This window comes from Filicampus tigris, chromosome 14 (assembly GCF_054856515.1).
Source record: "Filicampus tigris isolate MCC_2025a chromosome 14, RoL_Ftig_1.0, whole genome shotgun sequence".
NCBI lineage: Eukaryota > Metazoa > Chordata > Actinopteri > Syngnathiformes > Syngnathidae > Filicampus > Filicampus tigris.
Genome location: NC_141230.1, coordinates 20,122,445 through 20,147,047, shown reverse-complemented (window position 1 = coordinate 20,147,047; position 24,603 = coordinate 20,122,445). Strand labels below are relative to the sequence as shown.

Sequence of the window (24,603 nt, the reverse complement as noted above, 5' to 3'; positions counted from 1 at the left end):
TTTTTATTTTCAATTTTTTTGCGGCAATTTATAAAAAAATCTTTGGAGCTAAATGTTTCACATTTTCTCAATCTCAAATCTCAAAATTTGCAATAATATTCATGTGAATCTTTTTAGTTGTTTTTGTAAACAAGAAACTGATACATAGATACATTCTTTAATCTTTTTCCTATTGTTTTTTTTAGATTTTAAAAAAATTGACAAAGTTTGAAAATGTTGTCTTCAACGCTTACGTCACTTCGCTGGTCGGAGACTCTCTTGGCCAGCTCCACCTCGGGAGGATCAGGCAGGACCGTGTACTTGGCCTTGCGCTCGTCGTGGCCTTTCTTGTACTGGACCTGAAGGAGGCGCAGTTGGAACATCACCAAAACGATCCCACGTGGGCAAAAATTTGTGTGGCGACGGTCTTACGTCACTGAGCGCTTCCTGAGCCTTGGCCACCCGACGCAATTCGGGGCTGTCACTGTACGGGCAGAACATGGTCTTCTCCTCGTCCCAGTCCTCCGTGTACATTTTCTACACCGCCGCAATCCATACACACACATCAGTAAAATACACATTTTTGATTCACGTACGAAAATTGTAATTTTTTTTAAAAAAATTATTTTTTATTTTACCAAAAAAAAAAAATCATTTTTCTAGGAAAAAATAGCTGTGTTCTTGTAAGACTACCGTACACATGTCATAAATTTACTGAACATTTAAAAAAATAATAATAATTGGGATTTTGTTGGACCTAAGTCCGAATTTTACAAACAAACAAAAAAGTCTTACTTTGCTGTAGTTGGCGGCATTCTTGACAGCCAAAACCAGTTCTGGGGCATCTGGGGGCAGCAGGTACTTGTCCTTGGTTTCGTCCCACTTCTGCCGGTAGAGGACCTGTGCGGGCGTATACAGGTTATTGGCGGATTCCGTCGCGCCTTCTGTGACTTAACGCTCAGCGGACCCACCTTGCTGATGAGGTCGGACACCTGCTTGACGTGGGCGATCTCCCGCGCCTCGCCGTCGTACAAGCTGCCCGTCTTGGACTTGTTGCCCTCCATGCGGTATTTGATCTGGAAGGCAAGTCAGCAAGTCAACACGCCAGAGAAGCCTAACTATATTTTGTCGTTTTGCTCGAGATTTCAAGTTTTAAGTCTGCCACTAAATGTTTGGTGCAATGGTGGTCCAAGTCCAAACACTCGTCAATAATTTATCAATAATCTAGCATTTCATGAAAGACGACAAATTGGAATTTAATTCTCTTAATGTGTGGATGCACCGGCACTTAAGCTGAAAAAAAAAAACGGGCTGCCCTCTGTTTTTCAAAACTGGAACAAAACCTTGATTTAAACTATCTGAAAGATAAGCCTTTTCTCAAATCATTTACGCAAATGAATTCAAAATAACAAGAATGGAGTCCATAAAACCAACAACAACAATGATAGCAACAACAACTGCAATAATAACAATGACAGAAACGGCACCAGCAACAACTGATAAAAACAGCAGTCACAAAAACAACAGTAAAGAAAAAACAACAAAACCAATAACTATGACAACAGCAACAACAATAGCAGCAACAATAAACAACCACAACGACAACAGCAGCAACAAAATGAGAGCAACCACAAAAGCAACAACAACAATGAGAGCAACGATAACAACAAAAGCAACAGCAGAAACGACAACAGCAGCAGCAATAACAATGACAGCAACAACAACAACGACAACAATAAGAACCGATGTACCTCGCTGAGCTGCTCCTGAGCCTTGCGGATGCGGATCATCTCAGGTGTGTCAGTGGTGAAGGCGGGAGGATTCCCTCTGGATTTGTCGTACGCCTGCCGATATTTGTTCTGCATGGCGAAACAAAAATGAGCCATGAGGACATGAAGAAAGTGTCGCGAGCGAGAAGAAGAAGAAGAAGAAGAGCGGCAAGTGGCGGCTCACGTTGCTGAACTGTTCCAGCATCTTCTGGCTGTGCGCCAGATACGGGGTCATGAACTTGGACGTGTCCACTTTCACCTTCTTCATCACCTTCCTGGTGGGCAAGCCCGACTGGCGGAAGGCAAAACGCAAGTCACACACGCAAACATGCACGTCATTCACGCTCTAAGCTGTCACTCAAACGAAACATGCAGAAAGACACAATCAGATTGCGCTGAGGTTTCCCGATATCCCATTTTTTGGAGGGAAAGAATTGCATTTTTTTTTTTCTCAATACAAATTTCAAGTAGAATAAGTACATATAATACGTTTCATTCTAAAGGGGGGAGCCAAGTACAAAATGTTCTTTACAATCCAGTAATGTGTTCTATGCGACCCCACTAGTCTAAAAACAGGTCATTCTGATTAATATTGCGTTTGTGGAATATGAATTAAGCAGCAAAATCCACCCGTCTACGCATCATCTCAGGAGGCGGCCATTTTGGCTCAGGTAACGACCAATCATGGCTCACCCTGAGATGTCATTTTCAGGCAAAATGGCCGCCCCGTGAGATGGATAAAAAACCGGGTGGATTTTGCCGCATACAGTAATTCAAATTCCACAAATGCAACATTAATTGGAATATCGTGTTTAGACTAGTGGTAGCGCAAACAACATATTATTGTAAAGACAAATTTGGACTGGACTTCCACTTTAAGAGAATCAAGTTGTATCTTTTGAGATAAAGGAAAGTCATGTATTAAAAAATGTCTCAATCAATTAGCAATAACATTTTTAAGAGAAAAATGTGAATTGTTTTTAAACAGAATAAAGTAGGATTAGATGCTGTTTTAGTCAGGCTACATGCAGTAGGCAAGCAGCCAATATATTCCACAATTGAGCCTTTATCAACACCGCCAGTTATGAACTGACGCTAGCAGCGCTAGCTAGCTAGCTAGCTAGCTGGGAAGACTGAAACGGAGCTTGCACAAGCCAAAGCGCGGCAGCCTTGGTAGTTTGCGCCATTTGCCGCCATTTACCTGGTGGTCGTGATGATGAGGATGATGATGATGATGAGTGTGGTGCTCATGAGTGACGTGTGTCGTCGGTGTCATCTGCTCAACACATCACACAAATCATACAACACACTCTGGCCTTGCACAACATGGGAGAAGAAACACACTGTGCTTTGCGTGTGTGCGTGCGTGGTGGCGGACGGGTCAATTCCTACTCAGCTCTGGTGTCCGGAAAGCGCTAATGCTAAATGCGGGCGTTAGCATGGTGCTAATTCAAAAGTGGCCATCCAGTGTCATCATTAATTAAGAGCAAAAGAATGAAAAGCTTCAAATGACTTCGATTGTGAACTTTTCGAAGAAAAGAAATCAGTTCTATTCTGAGAAAAAACAGAAATTGCAATTGTTTGTCACCAGAAACAGGAATTGTTGTGACCTCTTCTAGGAATTTATCAACATTGGTTGTCAATTAAAAAATAAATAAATAAAAAGTCTGAATTGTGTCCTCCTCTAAGAAAAGAAAAACTGAGTTCTTCTAAGAAAAATCTAGATTGATTGTAAGGTCGTCTAAATAAAAAGCTGGCACTTGGGTGACATTCATTCTATTTTGGATTGTAGCTTCCAATCTGTCTGTGCCTGTCATCCAGTATTGCCAACTATATTTAGCCATTTTTCAGACCCCCTTCTCAAAAAAGCCACTGGCAAAAAAAAAAAAAAAAAAAAAAAAAAAAAATCTAACAACGTTTCTGGGACACCCTCCCAGCTGCAATCAGAGCACGGGTGGGCATACTGGTACATAAGACGGAAGGATAACAATTTTACCGACACCAGAGCTGAGAGAAAAGACATGTACTGCACCATCACTTTATTTTTCAACAACATTTGCATTGAGCCTTGTTATGTGAATTCAATAGACAGGGGAGAATCATGGCAGTTCCACACTAAAACTGACACATGGATACACATAAATGTGTTATTTTATTGTTTACAATAAATCAATTAACCAATTATTTAATGATAGAAATGAATGAAGATAAAGAAAATATAAAGAAAAAGACTAGACAAGAACGAAAAAATTGTAGGTAAAAACGGTTGAATTGAAATATGGCGCCGGGCCATACTTTTAATACCCTAGACCAAAGCAGTAAAAAAAAAAAAAAAACCCGAAAAACTAAACGAATGAACCTCAACAAAATGGTGTCAACAGGTGATTTCAAACTAGATGTCCAATTTCAAAATTGTCACAATTCAAGACCCTTTCAGAAGTCCTTTTACTTCTTTATTTGCATAAAATGTCTTTAAATCAAACTGGAACATGAGCTCAAGCTGAGGAATTGCCCCAATTTTTTCTGGTTCAACGTGTGAAGCGTCAAAATGTTTCTCCCCATTCTTTGTATTCCAAACGAGGCATTTGTTCTCCACAGTGTAGATGAAAGTGCAAGTGAAAGCAGAGTGTATTGTTTTTTGTTTTTTTTTCTTTTTTCCTTGAGCCACCTCCCAACCCCAAAACAAACCATTTAGCATCTTTTTAGCAGCCAAAGATGCTAAAACCTCGACCGCGTGACGGGTTATACGGGAGACGGATCGACGGATGACGTCGACGTCCAATCTCCCTTATAAGACGACATCGAGGCAAATACCAGGACGACTTTAATCCTATTTCGCCAGGAAATAAGGGACTAATTTGTCGCCCTTCTGTTTTCACTCTTCCATTGGACACTGAGTCTGAGACCTTGACGCATGGTCCAGACCGCGTGTCAAGACTCAAGGACTGTCACAGTGAATACAACAACAGCAAAATAACAAGATGACACGAAGGTGTTGACATGAGACAAAAGGCAAACGGGAAATGAGTCATAATGGTTAATAATATCCAATCAGAGAGAAGACATTGGCATAAGGAACAAACAGTCGTCGCATTTTTTTTTCTCATTGTTCTCCTCATAAAATTGTCAGCCCGACAATAAGCATCAAAAACATGTTTGATATTTTTTTACAATACAAAATGTGTACAGTTCACATAATAAATAGGGAACATTTTAACTATTGTTAGTATTGGGATGTAAAAGTATGCAAGATAATCCAGAATTTTTTTTCTAACCTTGTTAAACAATCTGGTTTAACAATCATAAGCATTCAAAACGTTGTCAACATTTACAATAAAATATCAACCTGGGTTTTGAGCTAATGATTTTCTCGCCAATCTGCTCCTAAAACCAGACCGACAATCATAAGTTTAAAAAACCCGTTTAATACTCTGATGATTTAAAATGATGATTGCGAATCAAGGGGAAGACATTAGCATAAAAACCGCCAATTATTACGTACTTTTTTTCTTTGTCGATCTACCTCGTAAAAAAAAAGTTTGTTCAACAATCATAATTAAAAATATGTTCAATATGTTTACAATTAACAAAATGTCATGTGACATGTGATGATTTCTAATTGCTAAGAGTACATTAGCCTAACAAGCAGCCAATCGCTACGTCCTTTTTTCTGGACAATCTGCTGATAAAAAGGTTGGGCCGACAATCGAATGCATTAAACAACTATGTACGTTTTTCTCAACATTCAACTAATAGAATGGTCGGACCCGAAATTCGTAACCACTAAAAACATGTTCAAAGTTCATGATGAAAAAATGTTAAATTGCAAACAGCTAGCATAGCATTTTCGTGCTTCTTTTTCAGCTCTCGATCGTTGGTAGACAGACCTGACGATTTTTAAAAAAAATTATCAAGTGTATAATGGGATTTAGAAGACAATTCGTGTTTTTCGGTGCTATGAAACGGTCCAGATGATACTTTGTTTACCTAAAAAGACATCAAGGACTGCGTGAGTTACCAGACAAGCCAACACCTAGTTTAACTTCTTTTTCTTTCTGGAGTCTGGATAGTACCGGACTTTCGATAGTCAGTGGACAGACAATGAAAAAATATAAATTGCAGCACGATTCAGAACCTTGTAGGTTATGGTGCTACGAAACAACGCGAATGGTGATGACAGGTTTTTTTTAAGACGACAAAAGTGAGCAAGCTAACAGCTAGCTTAGTTTCCTAGTTTTCATCAATCTGAATGCCCTGCGCTGCCACTCTCAGGTCAGTCCAGGTACGAGGTCAGGTTTAAATTGTACTGGTTTCTCAACTGTTGGTGAACAGACATGACGATAAATAATCAGGTGTGTAGAGGGATTTCGAAAATGTCACATACGTAATCATTTTTTTTCACAATGACTCAGGATGAAGTGATGATATAAGCTTTTTCAGTCTGGGGTTTGGATGCCCTGTTGGACTGTTCTGCCTCTCACAGGACAGTCCAGGTACTACATGAGGTTTAGATCGCATTCGGTGCTTGATTGTCAATGGACAGTCAACACTAGACCAGGCTACAACTAGGCTAGAATAGCACAAACAAACTAGCCAAGTGACATCAAAAACAGCGAAATAACATCTACAATAACGATTTTCAACGTTCCAAATGATGCCGTCATACCACACAGGTGATACAGTACGCGAACTTTAAGAGTCGTTTGAATTCTAGCCAGTTCATCTCGTCTCACCGAAACCAAATCCTGCTGACCTGAAGTCACTATTCATAGGACTGATGCGGCGACAGTCCTCCATACTTAACTCAACAATTTTGTCGATTTTCCTGCTTACCTCATCCAAAACTTCCTCTTCTTCTTCCACCCCCTCCTCCTCTTCTTCTTCTTCCACCTCCTCCTCTTCTTCTTCCTCCTCCTCGTATTCCCCTTCCAGCTCTTCCTCGTACTCCTCCTCCCATTCCTCCACGTACTCCACGATACGATGCGACATCTTGAGACCCCTTCAGAGGCTCTACGCAAAGAAGATCTTTCAGGACTTTGACTTGGACAATGGAGCTGATATTTAAAGGGCCGGAAAGGTACCAGAGAAAGATTCCTGCAGTGTCTTCTTGAGTCTGTAAGTGCCTGGCCATCCACTAGGGACTGGAGTTCCTCTAATCACACTTTTTTTTTTGCCCTAAAACCACAAAAAAAAAAAAATCAGAAGTGGGAGAGTCAGTGAGTAAAGGTGTGTACCCTGGATCACCACCACAAATCTAACTCCTCCCCCGGCAAAAAACGGGCCTCCCCGATTTGAGGACGGGTGACAGCTGCAGCCTCAGCTATTTCACATGTAAACCAATGCCGCAGCCCGATTGGGTGGCCGGCTCCGGCGAACGGTGATGCCATCCATGCCTTCTGAGGCTAAGGGTTAAATATAGGACTCGCTTTTTTTAGCACTGCAAACCAACTTTTTCAATTAAAATTGGGGGACATTGAATGAACACCGGAGGACAAACTGCTAGCTTTGGCCACAAAATGCCAACATCCCAAAAAGCCTGATCAGGTTCAGCTCTGGATCAGGGTCAGTTCTGGATGGTCCCGCTGGATTGGTCAAATTAGGGATGCAATAAAGCCATGCAGACCATAAGGAAAAACCCCAAGCTTTTCTCTATTTTTTTTTTTTTGCTCGCTTACCGGTTAGCGTTTTAATGGTCTCCCAAAAGCCGCCAAAGCCTCCCCCCAAGCTTCCCTCCGGAGAAACGCTGGGTGACAGAGTCACAGCTGAGGCTACTTCTACCCAGGTGGTCATGTGTTCCCGGCGGCCAATGGCAAAGCGGGCGAACTCGGGTTTCAAACGCTAAATATACCAAGGCAGATCCCCTTTGGGGAAGCGCACCTGTTGAGAGGCCGAATGCATCAGCAGAGCAAAAAAGAAGACGCATTTCGGATTGGGATGTTGACAAAATGTTTTGAGAGGTTTTGGGGGGAGGGGTTTGCTAGAAGGTGGTAGAGAAAGTCTTAGGTTGGTGAAGATCCGTGGAGGTCACCAGCCCTCGATTCGGTCTGGAATGAGGACAGATGGACGCCAAGAGCCAAACTGTGTCACGGGATATAATAACAGCCTCCACCGAGGCTTCATTAAACATTTATCACGTGTGAAATCAACGTGTGAATAGCATAACAGATCAAATCATCATAACACAACAGCCTTTATACCTTCTACCCTTGAAACAGAAAACTGTAAAAAAAAAAAAATTAAAAAAACTTGCATAATCAACACATTCCGAAGAGATGGACGTGACTAACGATCTGTGAAGTGAAATCGGGATTAAACTTGACTTTAAATTTGAGCCACAATTTCCAAACACATTTTGCCGAAACTGGGTAAGATAGGATTTATGTCATGTTTACCGTTAATACCGCGTAAGTATAGTATCGTTTTCTGTTTCATAGATTTTTCAACACAAAAACGTCAATTATCGATATCATAAATCTGGTACTGGTACTTTTTTGCTTCCTTTTTGTCATTTGGATTCTGGGTCATATTTAAATCACCGCCAAACTTAGAAGCTGGATCAGATCTGGATTGAACTTCGTACGGCACATTATGTATCATCACAATGTATTATCTGTTATGATCAATACGTGTGTATCAAATATCAATATTAGGGTGCACGTTAGATTAATATCATCTGTGATATTAACATATCAAAATGTCATTTGCCGGAAGAAACGTAAAAAAAAAAAAAAAAAAAAAAAAGATCTGACTGAAACAACACATTCAACTGATCTGATGAGATAAAAGTGCCTGAAAATATATTTTGTACTTGTATTTACATTGACCTCAAATCAACAATTTGGGTCACATCTGGATTCAAGGTGCATTCACTGCATAGCAATCGCAGCAGCTCGAGTAAACTTAGAAGGACCCCTGGAAATAGTCGAGTGCCCTTCCTGTGTTTTTTATTACTATTTTACACACTATTTTCCATTACTAATCATCCTACTAGCAGTCTTAATAAACATTAGAATGGAGTGGCATACGGTAAAGAGCGGGGGATGCATTTGTCGGGTGTCCAAAACACGAGCGGTAGAACACAGCAGCTGATGGGGGGAGGGGGGGGGGGACAAAAACAAAAACAGAGATGACCGTTCATGTTTTTTTTTTAATGTTTTGTTTCTTTGCAGGTGATGTCAGAAGCCCAGAATGAAGCAGATTAGCAGGGCGATGACAGGTGGGATGGGTCACTGCTGTTTGAGCGACCATGGGTTTCGTTTCCATAGCAACGCGCTCATCCTCCTGGAGGAGAAGCTGACGTCTTCCCCGGGGTGGTAAACTAATCGTGATAGACGGCTCGGCCTGTGGGAGCTGGCACCTGCATAGTGACCTTTACGCTGACGCTTGGACCAAAAGGAACAATCCAGTCGGGAGCGGAGTTGTTGCAGCTATGCATGTCTGCCTGTAGGGGGAGCATTTGATTCTCCGGTCTAGCTACAGTATGACCTTGTGACGTTGAATTTTTATGCCCAGTCATCAAACTGCTGTCATGCTCAGTCAACACGACAGTTTGATGTCAATTATCTGTCAAGTAGGCAACGTAGTTCAAGTTTGGTAGCAAAATAGGGAAAAAAAAAAAAAAAAAAAAAAAAATCAGTTGCCGTGGTGATGTATTTGAAAGTCCCATGGAAATGGCCAAATTGAAGTAAAAAATTGCTGCTTCAAATTAAAATGGCAGACTTCCTATGTTTTGGCTTCTTGAAGCTTTTTTTTGTAGCTCTAGAAACATGTCATCCCAATTTCATGCTGCCAGGGAAAATCAGCTTCAAGGGCTACATTTTGAGGTAATTCTTTGGACCCCTGGAATTCGCTAAAGTGACCTTAAAATTGCTATTTGAAACCAAATTGGCAGACTTTGTCTTTTCTGGCATGGCTTGTTGACATTTTTGTGGGTCTACCTGATAAAAAAAATGCCTACAAAATTTAATATTACAAGGTGAAACTGGCTTTGGGGTCTGAAGTTTAATAAAAAATTGAAGCACCCCTGGAAATGGGCAGAAAAAAAACAGACTTCTTATGTTTTTTCAGGCATGGCTTCTTGAGATTTTTTTTTGTGAGTCTTCTCAGGATAGACATGCCTACCAAATGTCATATTGTTAATACAGACTTCGGGAGCTAACCTTTCAAAAGATTCAAAGGACCCATGGAAATGACCCTGAAATGGACCCTTCAAACCAAAATAGCAGATTTCCAGTGTTTTTGTGAATAGCTCCCGGAGACTTTTTGTGGGTCTACTCATGATAGACTGAATTTCATATTGCTTAGTGAAACTGGCTTCGGGGACGGAATTATCAAAACATCTCGAGAACCCATATTGACGTTAAAATAGCCACTTTAAAGCAAAATGGCTGACCTTCCTGTGTCTTTTTGGGCACAGCTGATCTAGACTTTGTCGGGTCCGCTTCTGCAGTATTTCAAAAACAAACAAAACATGAATCCCACATCCAGAGGCCAGGTTTTCCTTCAAAACATGACATTAAGTCTACTTACCGCCTGCCTGCCTTGTGCACCAAGTAGCACCGTGACAAGTGGCCTCCATCTTTGTAGAATTTTCTAAAAAAAAGATGGAATGAGCAAGTAGCAGACCAAACCAAAGGCTTGAGGATTTATGTTGAGAAATAATTATTCTAAGCAAAACCGTTTAACTAACTTTGGAGGCATTTTTGGACCAAATTTTCTATAGACTGCGATACAAAAACATTCCCCAAAAAGACATTTGTTTTTTCTAACACAAAAAAAACTCAATTTTTCCATAACCCATCATCTGATTTTCAAAATTCTTGTTGCGTTGTACTTGGGTTGAAAAGGCCCTTCCAACCAGACTGAGCATTCCGACAGAATTTTGGGGAAAATTTGTCACGTGGCTAACCAAAGGCAGACACTTGAAAACGTGTAAACCGCAGGTTGTGATATGACATCTGTGTTGAAGAAAACCCTCAACGGATGCATTTGTGATGAACAGATAAAAACATTTAATCGACTGGTTTTATCTCCAGGGGGCGCGCCGTGTGATTAACCCCCCCACCAGTCCCACCCCCATCCACCTCATCATCACACCGAGCGTCCATGTTACAGGCACCGTGTTAAAACAATACTGGACTGGACGCGATGTCGCTGGTCCGGGAATACTACTTCAAGGCCGCGGGGGGCTGCAGAAGAGGACCTCCGTCTTGTTGAAAGGAAAAAGCGTGCACTTTAAATAAAGTCCTCCATCCAATAAATTATCACACGAGACAAAAAAAGAAGGTCCTCAAAATAGCTTGGTGGGGAAAAAGGCTCAAGCCAAGTCACCCCCCTCATCGTGATCTGAGTCCTGGAGCGAGGCCGGACGAAGGTTCAGAGGCCATCATCTGACACGTAACCGTGACATCATCCACTCGAGACCCTGACACAAGCTGGAGGAGAAAACAACAAACCAAGAGGTGACTTCAGTCGTTTCATTTTAAAATGGAGGTGGCCAGAAATGTCTTTTCAATGTTTTGAATCCCTCCGAGTAAACATGCCTGACTTGACTCAAATGTGGCTTGTTTGCATGTTTTCATTTTGTATTTAGCGTGTTGTTAGCGTGTCGCTCACCCTTCCCCGGTGAGGGCACAGCAGGCCTGGATGTGCCACTGGTGGTCTTTGACCGCAGTGAGCTGCAGGCTGTGCGAGATGTCGGCCACCGACATGCAGCCTTTTACATCCTGCTTGTTGGCGAACACCAGGAGTCCCGCCTTCCTCAGGTCCTGCACCATATATGAATTATTCACCCTAATACGTCATATCATAACATGCGTCCCTGTGTGCGTTGTCTCCTACTTCATGCGCCAGCATCCTGTAGAGCTCCTCTTTGGTCACCGAGATTCTTTCCCGGTCGGTGCTGTCCACCACCACAATCACAAACTAAAACACAAACAACATTAGCTCTTCAGGAGGTTCTGAAAGATACGCAAAAAAAAAAAAAAATCATATTTTTGAGACGTAATCATTTCAGTAGCAAGGCATTTGAACAGTACGAGGGTGCGAAAAATTGCGGCGGGGCTTAGAATAGGGAGAAATAGTGCCATCTTCTGGACAAATGTGTTTGCGGTATTTTAACCCTTTTTACATACAAACTATTAGCAACTCTCAATAGAAAACAGTTATTTCAGTAGTGAAGCAGCAAGACAAGCCGTATAACTTTGCTGCATGCTTTGCATGGGGGAAATAGCACCATCTGGTGGACGCGTATAAATTAAGCAGTGAGTGATTCGATTAGGATCAAATTAATTCATCCTTAATATATCACCAGGAGGTAAATTCACACAAAATGGATCTCTTACTGTTTACTGATGTCTCAATAGTGTGTAACTTCCCCTTCTTTAAATTCAGATGAATTATGTAGGCCTGGATATCTCATGACATGAAGTAATTGAGCCCGTCTCTCATCTTCTGATTGGTTGAGAGAGAAAAAAAAAAAAAAAAAAGTTGCTACCTCTGTGTTAGTGTAGTAGGTGTTCCACGAGGACCTCAGTGACTCCTGCCCGCCGATGTCCCACATGAGGAAGTGCGTGTTGTTGACCACGATCTCCTCCACGTTGCTACCGATGGTAGGCGACGTGTGCACCACCTCATTCATGGAGCTATGACAAAAAAAAAAAAATCAGTAAAAAATCAAATTTGAGCAATGAACAGGCCCTTACAATCCCAACTTCATGGAAAATCCTCAAACTATCATACTAAACATACCAAAGTCAAAATACTCACAACTGGTAAAGAATGGTGGTCTTGCCCGCGTTGTCCAGGCCGACAATGATGACTTTGTGCTCTAGAAGACAAAAGAAAATTACAGGCTTCACAGAAGATGATAAATCACGTTCTGAATCTTCCGAATCATCAGTTCTGCATCGTATATTTTGATGGTATATGATGGAGCCAGTCCTTGTTTGTTTGTTTTTTTTGTTTGCAATGGTTGTCTTTTGTGTTAGTGCATGTTTTTCATTTACCCCTTCCAACTCTCACACCTATGTTAGACCCCTCCTCCTTGCCATCTTGAGTAACACTAACATATTCCGATGTTTTTCTTGCAATAATTTTTTTAAATCACACACACACACACAAAATAAATAAAAATACATTGACGTTATCCTGGGAGGTGTCCTCATTTTTTTTCTCTTAAAATAATTTATACATATAAAAGACAACTTTTTCCTCGTAATATTGACATTGTGATAATATTGTGGCTTAATTTTCACAATATTTCATTTTCTTCTCCCGCCTGTTTTGTTTAACGTAAAATAACACAAACATGACTACTATCTCGCAGTACTTCTCATAATATAGACTAACGAATTACTTTTCTTCCCCACGCAATAGAAAACGTTTTAAAAAACCTCTTCCACTTAATAGTTTCATGTTTTCACAACAACGTCTGCTTCTTCTCACGAAAAAAAAAACCTACAGCTACTTTTACCGCAGAAAATTAAAGAAATTCTTTAAAATATTGTCTAAAAGTTGCTTGTTTGCAGTTCCATTATTGCATATGGGAGTAAAAAAATGCTGACAAAAAATAAAATCCTCATACAATTAAACACTGTAACGAATGACCACCTTGAAGGGTTTACTAACGACCTTATTAATGCGTCTATATTCCTCCAAGTCAGAAAATAATAACCTTCGGGCAGGCCACTTCATTAGGTACACCCACTGATGGTATTCAACAGGAAAAAAATACAGAAAAAAAATACTTTGTCCTTAATAGTCTATTGCATTGCATTCCATTGACATACATGAGATGAGGACGGTCATAAATGTTTGTGTGTGTGTGTGTGTTAGCTCAGGCCTGTTAGCATCAAGTCTCTTAGCTCTCGACTCGTGTTTCAACGCCGTACTTCTTCTTACCTTGATGGTTAAAAAGCCTCCATAACTTGGTAAAAAGTATTCCCATGGCTGGAAAAGCTGAAGCGCCTCGCCAAAGTCGGAACTTCCCAAACGAGCTAGCGCTAGCCTAGATGCTAATTAGCGCGACGAGGCTATTGACGCGTTTGACCGCAAGCGCCATGGCCGATTTAACGCCATACAAAATGTTGACAAGACGCCCCCGCACCTGTGTCGGTCACGTCGGAGGCGGAATTAATGGGGGAAATGGAGGAATTTGCTGGAAAGGCGTTGGCTAACTTGCTAGTGCAAATCTCAGCTAAGAGGCGAGCGGCTGGCTCGATGGCAGTCAATGCGCATGCGCAGTGGCACGGGTCCACCGCATTGTTTGCGCACGCTAATGACTTGTCAATCATTATTAAGCGCACTAACAATTCAAAACAAAAATAACTAAAATTAAAAAATACAAAAAAAAAAATCTAATGTAGCATATTGTCACCAGACCAGGAAAAAAAAAAGTAAAATATCACGGTAGAACGTGATTTTCACATGCAATTAGCACGTTAAAATGTGATGTTATCACATTAAAACGTGACATTTGGCACGTTTTAACATGGTAACTTATTCCGTGAAACTTATCATGTTGTATCATTAGCCTAATAGCATAGTTAATTTTTACTTCATCATGACAGCCGGAAAAAAAAAATACCCACCTGCTTGCTAAAAATTGTGGGGGTTTTTTCCCCATCCGGGCATATTCTTAGTTATCCATGTTATAGTAATAAGCAATAGTTGAATCGAGGCAACTATTCTTTTTGTTGATTTTGTTACGTTTTTTTTTTTTCCTCCACTGCCTTATAGTCTGTGTTATAACGATCCCTAGTGGCCAAGGCGTGCACACCGGTAGGAGCCATACAATGTCCATTGAATTAAAGCATGAAATCATGATGCACAAACGGCGTCATTCTTTAAATTCTATTTAATGATGTTATTACTGCATATTTTTATAAAGTACAATTCTGTAGAATTCTATTTTTCCTAATAAAATACACTGTTACATATGTTTGAGGGGGCTGGAATGGAGTAAAGGCATTTCCGATTATTTCAATGGGGAAAGTTGATTTTATGGACAAGTGATTTAAGAAAAGTCATGAATATTACTGCATACAACTTGGTGCTAGTCAAACTGAGGAAATTAAGTGTATTTCCATGTAAAAACACGACATCGACCTTGCTATGCTCTTTGATTAAAAAAAAAAAATGTTCTGCGTTCTCTTGCTAACAAAATAAATAGTATCTCTAGAACAACACATGATCACTACCTGACACAGTCTACCATTTGCTTCCTGAAGTTCTTTTCAGAGTCCGCGGTGAGGCTGGTAGGAGTCCTGGTAGAGGTCTTGGAGGTAGGAGTCCTCCTCCACCAGAGGCGACTGGTCGCGGCTGTGCTGGGAACCTGACGACAACCGGCGACGACTCGTCCTGGCCCGCTCGTTCTGCAGGTTCTGCTCAGCCGGCATCAGGCTGCGACGCTCCACGGGTGACGCCGCGCTCAGGTTGATGTTGCGCTTACGTTGGGCCTGTTAGGATGCAAACAGCATGTTTTGGGCATAATTTAAATAAATAAATCAAATATACAACATTTTTCCATTGTTTAATATGCACATGCTTTTCCCCTTCATCATTTTATAACTGTATATTTTGCGATTTTATTTTCACCTCATTTTGTCAGGGTAGAGGAATACAATGAGGGAAAAAAGTAGAAAAACAAACTAAAAACATTTTTTTTTTACTCCTTATCTTTAGGATTGTTATCTGTGAATCAAAAAAAAATAAAGTCAACCTTATTCTATATATAAAAAAAATTCACATAATTACAACTTTTTCCTCATATCTTGACATTTAAAAAAAAAAAAATTAAATTACTTCAACCATTTCCTTGTAAAATGACTATTGTTTTCCCTATACTGTATCGTGACGTACAATATATACTTGTAAAAATGCAACTTTTTCCCCTCAGGATATGAAACTTGTTGATTATATTATCATTCCCACAAAATTAAAAAAAGTAGTAATTTTTAATTGCATTAATGTCAGTCTATGAGCAAAAGGAAGTAATAAAAATAAGTTAATTTGGAAAAGATGAAGTAGTACCAGCAATTTGGAATTGTATTTTTCTGAATAACTTTTTAACGTAGTTTTAATAAAAGAATGTTTGTTGTCAAGAAATAAATAAAAAAAATAATACACATAAAAATGGCTATTTTTCCTCATATTAAGACTTTTTCAGAAAACAAAATTTTTAAACAAAAATAAATTATAAAAATAATTTACAAAATAAAAACAACATTTTCATGTAAAATGACAACTTTGTTGGATTACAAGGTAGTATTCTTGCAAAATGAACCTTTATTTTGTAATAGAGCAATTTTCTTGTTATAGTATGACTTTATTTACCTTGAAAATGTGCTCTTTTTTTCTCTCATAAAAGAATTTCATGACCCAACTTCAACTTGATTTTGATAAACTCCTGATGTTCTTTGCTGGTGAAATTGCAACTTGTAGGTGAGTTTGAACCACCTGAGCGACGGCGGGATACGGCGAGAGCGCGGCCGAGCTCAGGTTGCGCCCCGGCGTGGTGTTGAGCGAGGGGGCGTGCGTGGCTCGCCAGTATGCCTCCAGGTAGTCGGCCAGGTGCTCGCAGGCGTCCTCCAGCTGGTTCTCATCCAGAATGATGTCAAACATCTCCTGCCGTTGGTGGGGGGGGTCAAGCATAAGTGACGGAAAAATGAAGGCGGAAAACTGTGGCTACCTACAGAAGGACACTGGGAAAGTTTTTCAGCCGCCACCAGCTGCACGTTCAAGTGTTTGCTTTGAGATTTGCCTCGAGACTTGATCAGACGCTGGAGGACCTAAGGGTGCACAAATCACAGTCAACAACCGTAGCCCCTTTGGCGCAGAGCCTCATTTATCCGCCGCCACTCACCTTGGGCGAGGACACTTTGACATGGACCAGGATGGGCGCCAACGAGGTCTTCACAAGCTGCGCCGGGTGGTTGACGGTGTCAGCGTCCAGCACCACCAGCTGCAGCGAGCGCGCCAGCTCAAAGATGCGCTCGATCTCGCTCTGCACCTCAGCTGCGCGGCAGCAAAGACACATCGAAGACCAACGTAAGAGGCAGCTCCAAGACACATGAACGGCACACCAAAGATATCTCAACCTTGTCCAAGACACGTTACCAAAACACCTCAGACTCAAGCCAAGAAACATCCAAGACACACCCAAATACCCTAAAGACGCATCAAAGACCCTGATAAGACATTCAAGCCGCCTAAAGACACAAAGGCACTGCTTAGACACATCCAAGCCCCCTAAAAGTCACCCAAGACAGGGGTATCAAGGAAACACCCAAGACATGTAAAAGTTCTAAAATTCATCCAAGACACATAAGGCGCATCACAGAGACACATAAGACACCTATAGACTCATTCAAGACAAAAAGTCACCTTCAAGATGCACCTAAGGCACATCAAATAAACAGGCAAGACATCAAGACACCGCTAAGACGCACCGAAACATATATTTGACACTATCAAAGACAATTCCAAGACACTTTCAAGGCATACAAAAGACACCTACCATCTAAGACACAGCCAAGACACCTTAGACATATGCTAGATCACAGAGACATATGAAACATCAAGGACAATTCCAAGACAGACCAAACTCCTCTAAGACACACATCAAAGACAACCCCTTAGACACATCTCCGTCATATCAAAGCACCTCTCTTACACGTCGCGAAGGCAATCCAAAGACGCATCTCAATCACAAAATCAATCAAAATGTACCCAAGACAATTCCAAGACACTTTCATTACATCTGAAAGATGCATCAAAGATGAGTCCAAGACACAACAAAGACACCCCAAAAAGACACATTAACACAACTTCCAAGACACATAATAGTCACCTCTCTCATACACATCAAAACCCCCCAAAAATGAGCCCATACCCAAGACGCATTTTAAAGACAACACAACACCCGGGGCATATCAAAGACACGAGGTACATCAAAGACACCTCCTAGACACGTGCACATCATTGAGTGAGGGCGTTACCGATGCTGGAGCGGGTGTTGGACCTCTCAATGATGGCGCGCTTAGTGGGGTTGTTTAGTACTGACCTCTTGGCCAACGATATGTCGGCCGTTACCCGGGTGATGGAGACCCTGCCAAGGCAAGACGCCGCCGGTCACGTCACACCTCCATCACGTGACCCTCAAACACACGTGTGTGTGTGTGTGTGTGCACTCACCTGCCGTCGAACCTGTGCTTCAGGAAGTCGAACAGCGCCTTCTGCATCATGTCGGTCACCTGCAGAGACGGAAGTTGTGTATGTGTGTGAGTGTGTGTGTGTGTGTGTGTGTGTGTGTGTGTAAGGTTCTTTCAAAATGCAGGAAAAAGCGTCTAAAGTTTCACACCCGCTTATATGAATGCACAAGTACTTTTATGAGCCTTTCCATATTCCAAATGTTTCCGTATCCTCATTTTGCTTCTTGAGCGAACACTCTTTTACACGGACGTCTGTCTCCATGGCGACAGCCGCAAAAGGGGGCAAGAGGAGGGATGGGGACTCCATGGCAACCGACTCCCTCCCATAAGGATGATTATTCATATTAATGATCACGAGCGTGATGTCATGGTCCTACCTCGTAGCCTTTAAGCGACGGGCCCACCAGGACCACCGGCCTCATGGACGGCACCACGTCATACGGGGGCACCTGCTCAGCCTAAACAGGAGGCATTTGTTTACAAAAGTATCATATGATATTTGTGCACAAAAATAACACTGTTGATCACAAAAAGTTTGCACTTTGCTCCCAAAACATGATCTCACAAAAACGGCATATTTGACCACTTTAGTACATTTGCGCACAAAAATGACATTGTTGATCACAAAAAGTTGCGCACAAAAATGACATTGTTGATCACAAAAAGTTGCTTTTTTTTTTCTCACAAAACTGTTCATACTAAGCCCCCAAAAGATTATATGTCACAAATAAGCATATTTGACCACATTTAATTTTGTGCACAAAAATGCAAGTTGACCACAAAAACGTTTTTTTTTTCCTTTTTTTTATAAATATCCTCCCCCACAAAAATGACAAAATAATAAAAGAAAATGTTCCACTCACCACTTTTTGCTTCTGCTTTCCTGTTGATGACAACAAAGTCTGAATGAGGAAGGATCACTTTGAACAAAAACAGAACCGATTGTGCAGCTACGACTCGATCGCACCAGTGACAACAGATCAGAACCGGATAGAACCAGTTTGGACCCACCTGCACTGTTTGGCGTGCTCTTGAAGGTTCCTGACATGAGGTCTCCTAAACTGGACGACGAGTTTCCGCCTGACTTGTTCTGACCGCTGGACCAAAAGTGACAAAAGAAAATTAATAATAATACAAAGAAAATCCAAGTCTTGTTTCGTTGTAATGAAGTTATGGAGAAGGATGAAAGCGTGCCGGACCCGTGGAAGCGTCCTCGCTTGTTGTCGTGCTGCAGCCGAATGTTTTCCAGCTTGAGAGGACTCGGAACAAAGCCCACGTCACAGCCTTCTTTCACCAGGCGACCGATCCACCACTCGTTGTTGTACTTCTAACACATGCGCACACAAAAAAAAAAAAAAATGGACACTTTTTTAAAATAGAAAATATTACATTTTGGGTGTTTAAATATACAATTTTTATTTCTTGTAAATATATACAGGTTTGAATCAAAACCTTTTTTTTGGTTCTTGAAAATTAAAAAAATAAACTTTTTTCTCTCCAAAATATACAACTTTTCTCAAAAATATATTTTATTTGTAAACATGTAACACTTTTATTTTGGAAAATATGTAACTTTTGTCTCAAAATTCATTTAATTTGTCGAGAAGAAACGTTTTTTTTCACACAGGTAATTTAAAAAAAATTTAATAAAGAATTTTCATTTAAAAAAAAAGAAAAATGTACAAATCTTTTTTTCTGAAAAATTGCTAAAAAAATAAACTTTTTCTCTTTGACTCATTCAGCAACAGACATTTTCAGACCCTCTTTTGCCCTAACATTTGAAAAAAATCTAAATAAATTCCTGGGATTGAATGGCTGGACCGTAAAAAGACTTTGGAATGGAATGAGTTAAAATATCTAAAATTATGCATTCAAAATATACAACTTTTCTGGAAATGCTACCTGTCTTCTCTAAAACATCTAACCTTTTTCTAAAAAAAAAAAAAAAAACAACAAAAAAAAAAAAATATTAGTTTAGTATTAGTATTAATTAGCACGGCATTACCTCAACTTACTAGTGACCTGACTTCCGAGTTTTCCTTTTTTTTTTTTTCTCCTCCCAGCATCAAATCTGTGTACTAGTATGTCTATATCAGGGGTGTCCAAACTCGGTCCTCAAGTGCTTATTGATGCATTTTGCTAGATGATCAATTTAGCTTGTTAGTTTGGGGGGAAAAAAAAAATACGGGACCTCTTTGATGTGAAGAAAGTCCTTGGCATCAAAGGAGACGGCGGTGCCTCCCACGGGGACGTCCTGGTCCAGAGCTCCGCAGTAGCTCACGTTTGTCCTCACGGCGAAAGCCACCGCTTTGGTCTGCGCCACGCATCAACAAACAACCAAGAAACTCACAAGATAAGATCAAATAAGATAAAGGAAGTGGCGGTGCATGGAAACAGACCTTGGCCCTCTCCAACTGGATCTGGGCCTGCTGCTCGCGCTCCTGCCTGCCGCCCTCCTTGTCCTCCTCCAGGGAAATGTCCGAGTCGGACGGCCGGCTGGTGTACGAGTCGGCAGAACCCTGGAAAACCGAAGAAGACGACAGGAGCTGTGAGCCGATGTTTATTTCATGACGGGTGTACTTTCATGTGGCGCAATCAAAGCGTGGAAACACAATGGCGGCCGTCACCGGCGCGCTCCGATCCCATAGTTGCTAACCGGGGTTGCTATGACAACCGTCGGCCACCATGTCAAGGATGGATGTGCAGGTGACAGTCACTGGGAAACTGGAATATGACGGAGATGCTAATATGCTAATTACCATGAGCAGTTTTCCCCGAACCTAGCACAATGTTCATCCGGCGCAACATTCACTTGGCGCAACTTTCATCCGGGACAACTCACACACACTAATAGAATCTGTCCCAGATAGCGCTGTAGTGGTTAGCGTAGCACGACACTTGAGGTTTATCTCGACTTCTTGTGTCTGAGGGCCTATCGCGGTGGAGTTCAAAGATTAAAAGCATTCTTGTATGATGGCGTCTGCTAGCGTCCGTCGCTACGCTAACCAGCTTTCTCTAAAAATAACATGCATGCTTACCATGGGGACTACACCAATACGTTGTGAATTACAACATTTTGTCCAACAACCTTTTATTGAAGACTATAGACTAATAATACAAATGTGCAGTTTTTTTTTTTATTCTGCTAGTTTTTTTATCCATCCAATTTTTTAATGTTTAAAAACTATTCACAAATTCAACTTTTTTGTACTAAACATACAACTTTATTCTTGTAATTTAAAAATAAAAGTTATCCTAAAATTACATTTTTTATAGCAAACAAGCTATTTTTGCATTATTTGAAAAACTGTTTTTGTAAAAATTGCAACTTATTTTTTAGCACTGAATTGACGACTTTGTTCTGTATTATTTGTTAATTACTTGCACTATTATGACTTTTTTTTCTAGTAGAATTCTTGTAATACAGGATTGATGAGATTATTCTTGCAAATTAACATTTCCACCCCCTCATGACGCAATTTTTGAGAAAAAAAAAAACCCTAAAAAATATTTGATTATGGCAATTAAATAACCTTTTTGGTAGTAAAACACTGTCTTTATCCTGACAGCATGGCCCTCATAAGAAACAGTTTGAATCGGAATCTTCTTCTATACACAAGTGTTGTGTTCATGTATTATTTGTAAATAAAGTCGTGGTTACGAGAGAAGGCGGCATTAACATGCGTCGTAGACTCACCGTCTCCCAGTCATCAAATCCATGCGGGTACAAGTTGTCGCACATCTACAAGGAAATTCTACTTCCTCTACACACACACACACCAGCAGAAGAAGAATGTACTTTCTCTGTTCCTTGAGCGAAGGCAGCTTTGCCTCCCATCAGCAAACGCTGACTACACAGTCGGCAGCGTTCTCATTGGCTGAGGAGAAACAAGTAGACGAGGGACTGCTGTGTAATATGTGTGTGTGTCTCTGTGTGTGTAGAAGAAAATGAGAGTGAGAAAGCGAAAAATGCTGAGTGACCAATTGTATAGAATAACAAAAGCACAAAACCAACATCTACAACAATATTTCGTTTGAAACCCCAAATCATCTCTGAAATAACTTGAAATTGCAAAGACCGGAATTTGCCGAAATGTAGATTCACAAGCCACAATGCTTATGGGAAGACTTTGGGTTTTTTTTTTTTTTTTTTTTTTTTTTGAATTTATATATATATATATTTTTTTTTTAATTGAAGTGAATTCAGAGATTTGTTTCGCAATTGAAACCGGCAGTTAGCTAGATAGTTACGCCGCTTCAAAGTGCCTCGTTGTTGGCGTGCGCATACATCATGGGAGACGAGCGCTGCAGGTGGCTTAAAAAAAATAATAAATAAAAAAAATAACTTGACAGCTAGATCACGCCAGCATGGCCTCTTTAGAGCGCCTCGTTGTTGCACGGTTTAAAGACCCAGTGGGGTACATTCCAGCCACCAGAGGGCTTCGGTGCAAAATTGTAGGCATAAGAAAGTTAGACAAAGTAGCAAGTTTTTTTCCAGGTCGTAGATGTACAGGGTTGTTAACACTTTTCTCCTTGGTGTGTCAAATTTAGAAGACATTTTCCCTTACAGGGACTTTTTAAAAATAATTTTATTGCAGTGGACCTGCGATCACATTAAATGCCACTACTTCAATACATGGGCGGACACAAACACATTAGAAAGTGCAATTACAAGTTAATATGAGATTCAAAGCACATATATGTGAACAGCGTTACCTGTCTGAGGATGAAGCTGGTGGATGTGGTGCTGCCATCCGATCTCTTCAGTCTACTCCTCCTGGAGTACGTACCTCCATTCACCTGAAACGTAACAAAAGTAAAAAATACAGCGTAATGGACATGTTCATACAGAAACAGAGACAATACACTATGTTGTAACTGGGGGGAAATGTTAACCAAAATAACAACTCAAAAAGAAATGCACATTTGCTTAAACCACAAACTAAATTAGAACCAATCTAATTTTGGGGTATTGCTCATACTCATTATCGTAACGGTCAGGTTATATTTCCGATAAATCTTGTATATGTGAACAAGTCAAGGTTTTCTAGTGTTTGCCAGTGAGCATCATAAGCCAGTGACCTACTTTGAAGTCAGAGGGGGACAGCACCTGAGACTTGGGGGTGACAGTGGGGGGGATATGTGAGGGGCAGTGATTAATGGTATCCTGTCTTTTTGCTCCAGAAATGTGTGCTTACTATATATTCCTAAGGTATAATTAAAATCATAAACCACTTCATTTGGTACACCTTCAAAAACCACATTTGCCAGAGCTGTCCGAAATGACTTGACCATCTTATTCAATACAACCAAGCAGCAGTGATTTCTTGAATTGGATCTCATGACAGCAGGTGCACCTGAGAAAGGAGTGTGAGGCCCATTGAACTCACTCAATAACAACTATAATGTGAAGACTGAATGAAAAATGTTACCGTACCTGGAAGGCTGCCTTGTGCGCTCCGTCCGCCGGTCCGTGTCTGCCGTAGATGTGCCGGGACATGTCAGCCAGCTCGTCGGTCCAGGGCGGAGGCTGCCGCTCGGCGCCGCCCCACTCCGGCGGCTGCTGCCCGGCGTGGGGACCCAACGCCACCGACGACTCCAGATTGGTTCAGCCCTGCCCTGACAACGCTGGGAGGTTCTCGGTCCTGTCGTGCGGTCGTCTGCTGCTGCTCCGCGGAAAGATGCTGAGGAGAAAAAGTGGCAAGCCAGCCCTGCCTCGCTGCACGCGATGCGTTCACTGACCCCTCCACACATCACGACTGCTTTGCATCCGGCGTTCATGCGCTCACAGACCGAACGTGTACAGTATCGCGATCGCTACGCACACACGACGTTCACACTGTCACCGTTTCCAGTCAGGCGCATATTTTTATACAGTTCAACAACACTCACACTAGTTTAACGGTCAAGTGTTCGCTACTTTCATTGAACAGATTTCCTCTCCAACATTTTGACATGACGCGTTTACCACTCGTGACGTTTCCGCCTAGAAAAGGACAAATATGCTAATGCTATTGAACATAAGAACCCCATTTTATTAAATCAATTCCAGTTATTACGTGTTCGCTCACCACACGACTTGCACTAAACAAAACACTTTATTATTAGTCATGATGTGTTCGCTCATCACAGGAAATTTCATTAATGTAATATGAAAAAAAGGCGAAATATACGGAAAAAAAGAGGTAGGATTAGATATGTTTACTTCTTACTCTTTTTAACATGTAAACTGTGCTTAACTGTGAGCTTTCTCTAAAATATATATTTTTTCATGTTATGTTAAAATAGGTTTGTTCACCGATTGACACAAAAATCGTTAAAAAAACAATTTGAAAAAGTATCATTTATCATACAGATTCTCAATTCTAACCAGAAAATCTTCTAAACATATGTTATACAACCATATTCGAGTCACACTTAAAACATTTTATAAATGAGTTCTAAAACTCCCGAGTTGAGTTCAACCCTCTCAAAAAGTAGATAGTGGTGTTTACGCAGGGCCCCTGAAGGCAACACCGACTCTGCCTTCCCCAATGTAGCATCTTCCCATTTTAAGCCTCTTTATCAAAACTATCCCACTGATAAAAGGCAGCGGCTGCGACACAGGTGGAAAACGATCGAACACAAGGATCCCCGTGGCGCGT

At 41.0% G+C, this 24,603-nt stretch overlaps 3 protein-coding genes across 14 annotated transcripts in view; all 3 read right to left on the bottom strand.

Annotated features, from left to right (window-relative positions):
- neb (nebulin) overlaps nt 1–10,591 on the bottom strand; it is a 70,637-nt gene extending 60,046 nt beyond the window's left edge. For 6 of the 10 annotated variants that reach the window (XM_086050779.1, XM_086050771.1, XM_086050773.1 and 3 more), the window contains exons 1-9: nt 6,830–6,923; nt 6,582–6,758; nt 2,950–3,024; nt 1,933–2,040; nt 1,731–1,838; nt 951–1,055; nt 775–879; nt 412–516; nt 234–338 (exon numbers count right to left, since the gene is read on the bottom strand). In XM_086050779.1, the coding sequence (XP_085906905.1) occupies nt 234–338; nt 412–516; nt 775–879; nt 951–1,055; nt 1,731–1,838; nt 1,933–2,040; nt 2,950–3,024; nt 6,582–6,737 (867 nt within the window). In that variant the 5' untranslated portion in view covers nt 6,738–6,758; nt 6,830–6,923. Of the gene's footprint in view, nt 1–233; nt 339–411; nt 517–774; nt 880–950; nt 1,056–1,730; nt 1,839–1,932; nt 2,041–2,949; nt 3,025–6,581; nt 6,759–6,829; nt 6,924–10,140 lie in introns of those variants that run through there. The other 4 variants (XR_015089462.1, XR_015089463.1, XM_086050777.1 and 1 more) reach the window with 1 other exon arrangement.
- A 144-nt stretch (nt 10,592–10,735) lies between these two features.
- arl5a (ADP-ribosylation factor-like 5A) lies at nt 10,736–14,056 on the bottom strand. Of its 2 annotated transcripts, none has more exons than XM_086050789.1 (6): nt 13,855–14,056; nt 12,516–12,576; nt 12,244–12,391; nt 11,589–11,672; nt 11,364–11,515; nt 10,736–11,182 (listed from the first exon to the last, which is right to left on the bottom strand). In XM_086050789.1, the coding sequence occupies exons 1-6, from the start codon at nt 14,039–14,041 to the stop codon at nt 11,134–11,136; spliced, it is 681 nt and encodes a 226-aa protein (XP_085906915.1). In that variant the 5' UTR covers nt 14,042–14,056; the 3' UTR covers nt 10,736–11,133. The 2 variants fall into 2 exon arrangements, with proteins under 2 accessions (XP_085906915.1, XP_085906916.1); XM_086050790.1 differs by having other exon boundaries at nt 13,650–14,005.
- A 530-nt stretch (nt 14,057–14,586) lies between these two features.
- On the bottom strand, nt 14,587–24,574 carry cacnb4a (calcium channel, voltage-dependent, beta 4a subunit). 2 transcript variants are annotated; one of them, XM_086050784.1, is made up of 14 exons: nt 23,397–24,574; nt 22,676–22,759; nt 20,359–20,478; nt 20,151–20,273; nt 19,159–19,286; nt 18,971–19,056; nt 18,823–18,842; nt 18,337–18,417; nt 17,943–18,001; nt 17,747–17,856; nt 16,612–16,763; nt 16,442–16,537; nt 16,206–16,373; nt 14,587–15,205 (listed from the first exon to the last, which is right to left on the bottom strand). In XM_086050784.1, the coding sequence occupies exons 1-14, from the start codon at nt 23,457–23,459 to the stop codon at nt 14,984–14,986; spliced, it is 1,512 nt and encodes a 503-aa protein (XP_085906910.1). In that variant the 5' UTR covers nt 23,460–24,574; the 3' UTR covers nt 14,587–14,983. The 2 variants fall into 2 exon arrangements, with proteins under 2 accessions (XP_085906910.1, XP_085906911.1); XM_086050785.1 differs by lacking the exons at nt 22,676–22,759; nt 23,397–24,574 and adding an exon at nt 21,657–22,654.
- Nucleotides 24,575–24,603: the final 29 nt, after the last annotated feature.

Coding starts and splice junctions, on each gene's coding strand:
- arl5a (XM_086050789.1), bottom strand. CDS start 14,041: ATGATTGACAAGTCATTAGCGTGCGCAAACAATGCGGTGGACCCGTGC. Junction 12,577..13,854: donor CTCCGACGTGACCGACACAG/GTGCGGGGGCGT, acceptor TTTGTCTTCTAG/AGCACAAAGTCATCATTGTC. Junction 11,516..11,588: donor ACAGGATGCTGGCGCATGAA/GTAGGAGACAAC, acceptor TATATGGTGCAG/GACCTGAGGAAGGCGGGACT.
- cacnb4a (XM_086050784.1), bottom strand. CDS start 23,459: ATGTCCCGGCACATCTACGGCAGACACGGACCGGCGGACGGAGCGCAC. Junction 20,479..22,675: donor CCAGCTTCATCCTCAGACAG/GTAACGCTGTTC, acceptor TCGGTTTTCCAG/GGTTCTGCCGACTCGTACAC. Junction 16,374..16,441: donor AACTTTCCCAGTGTCCTTCT/GTAGGTAGCCAC, acceptor CACCAACGGCAG/GAGATGTTTGACATCATTCT.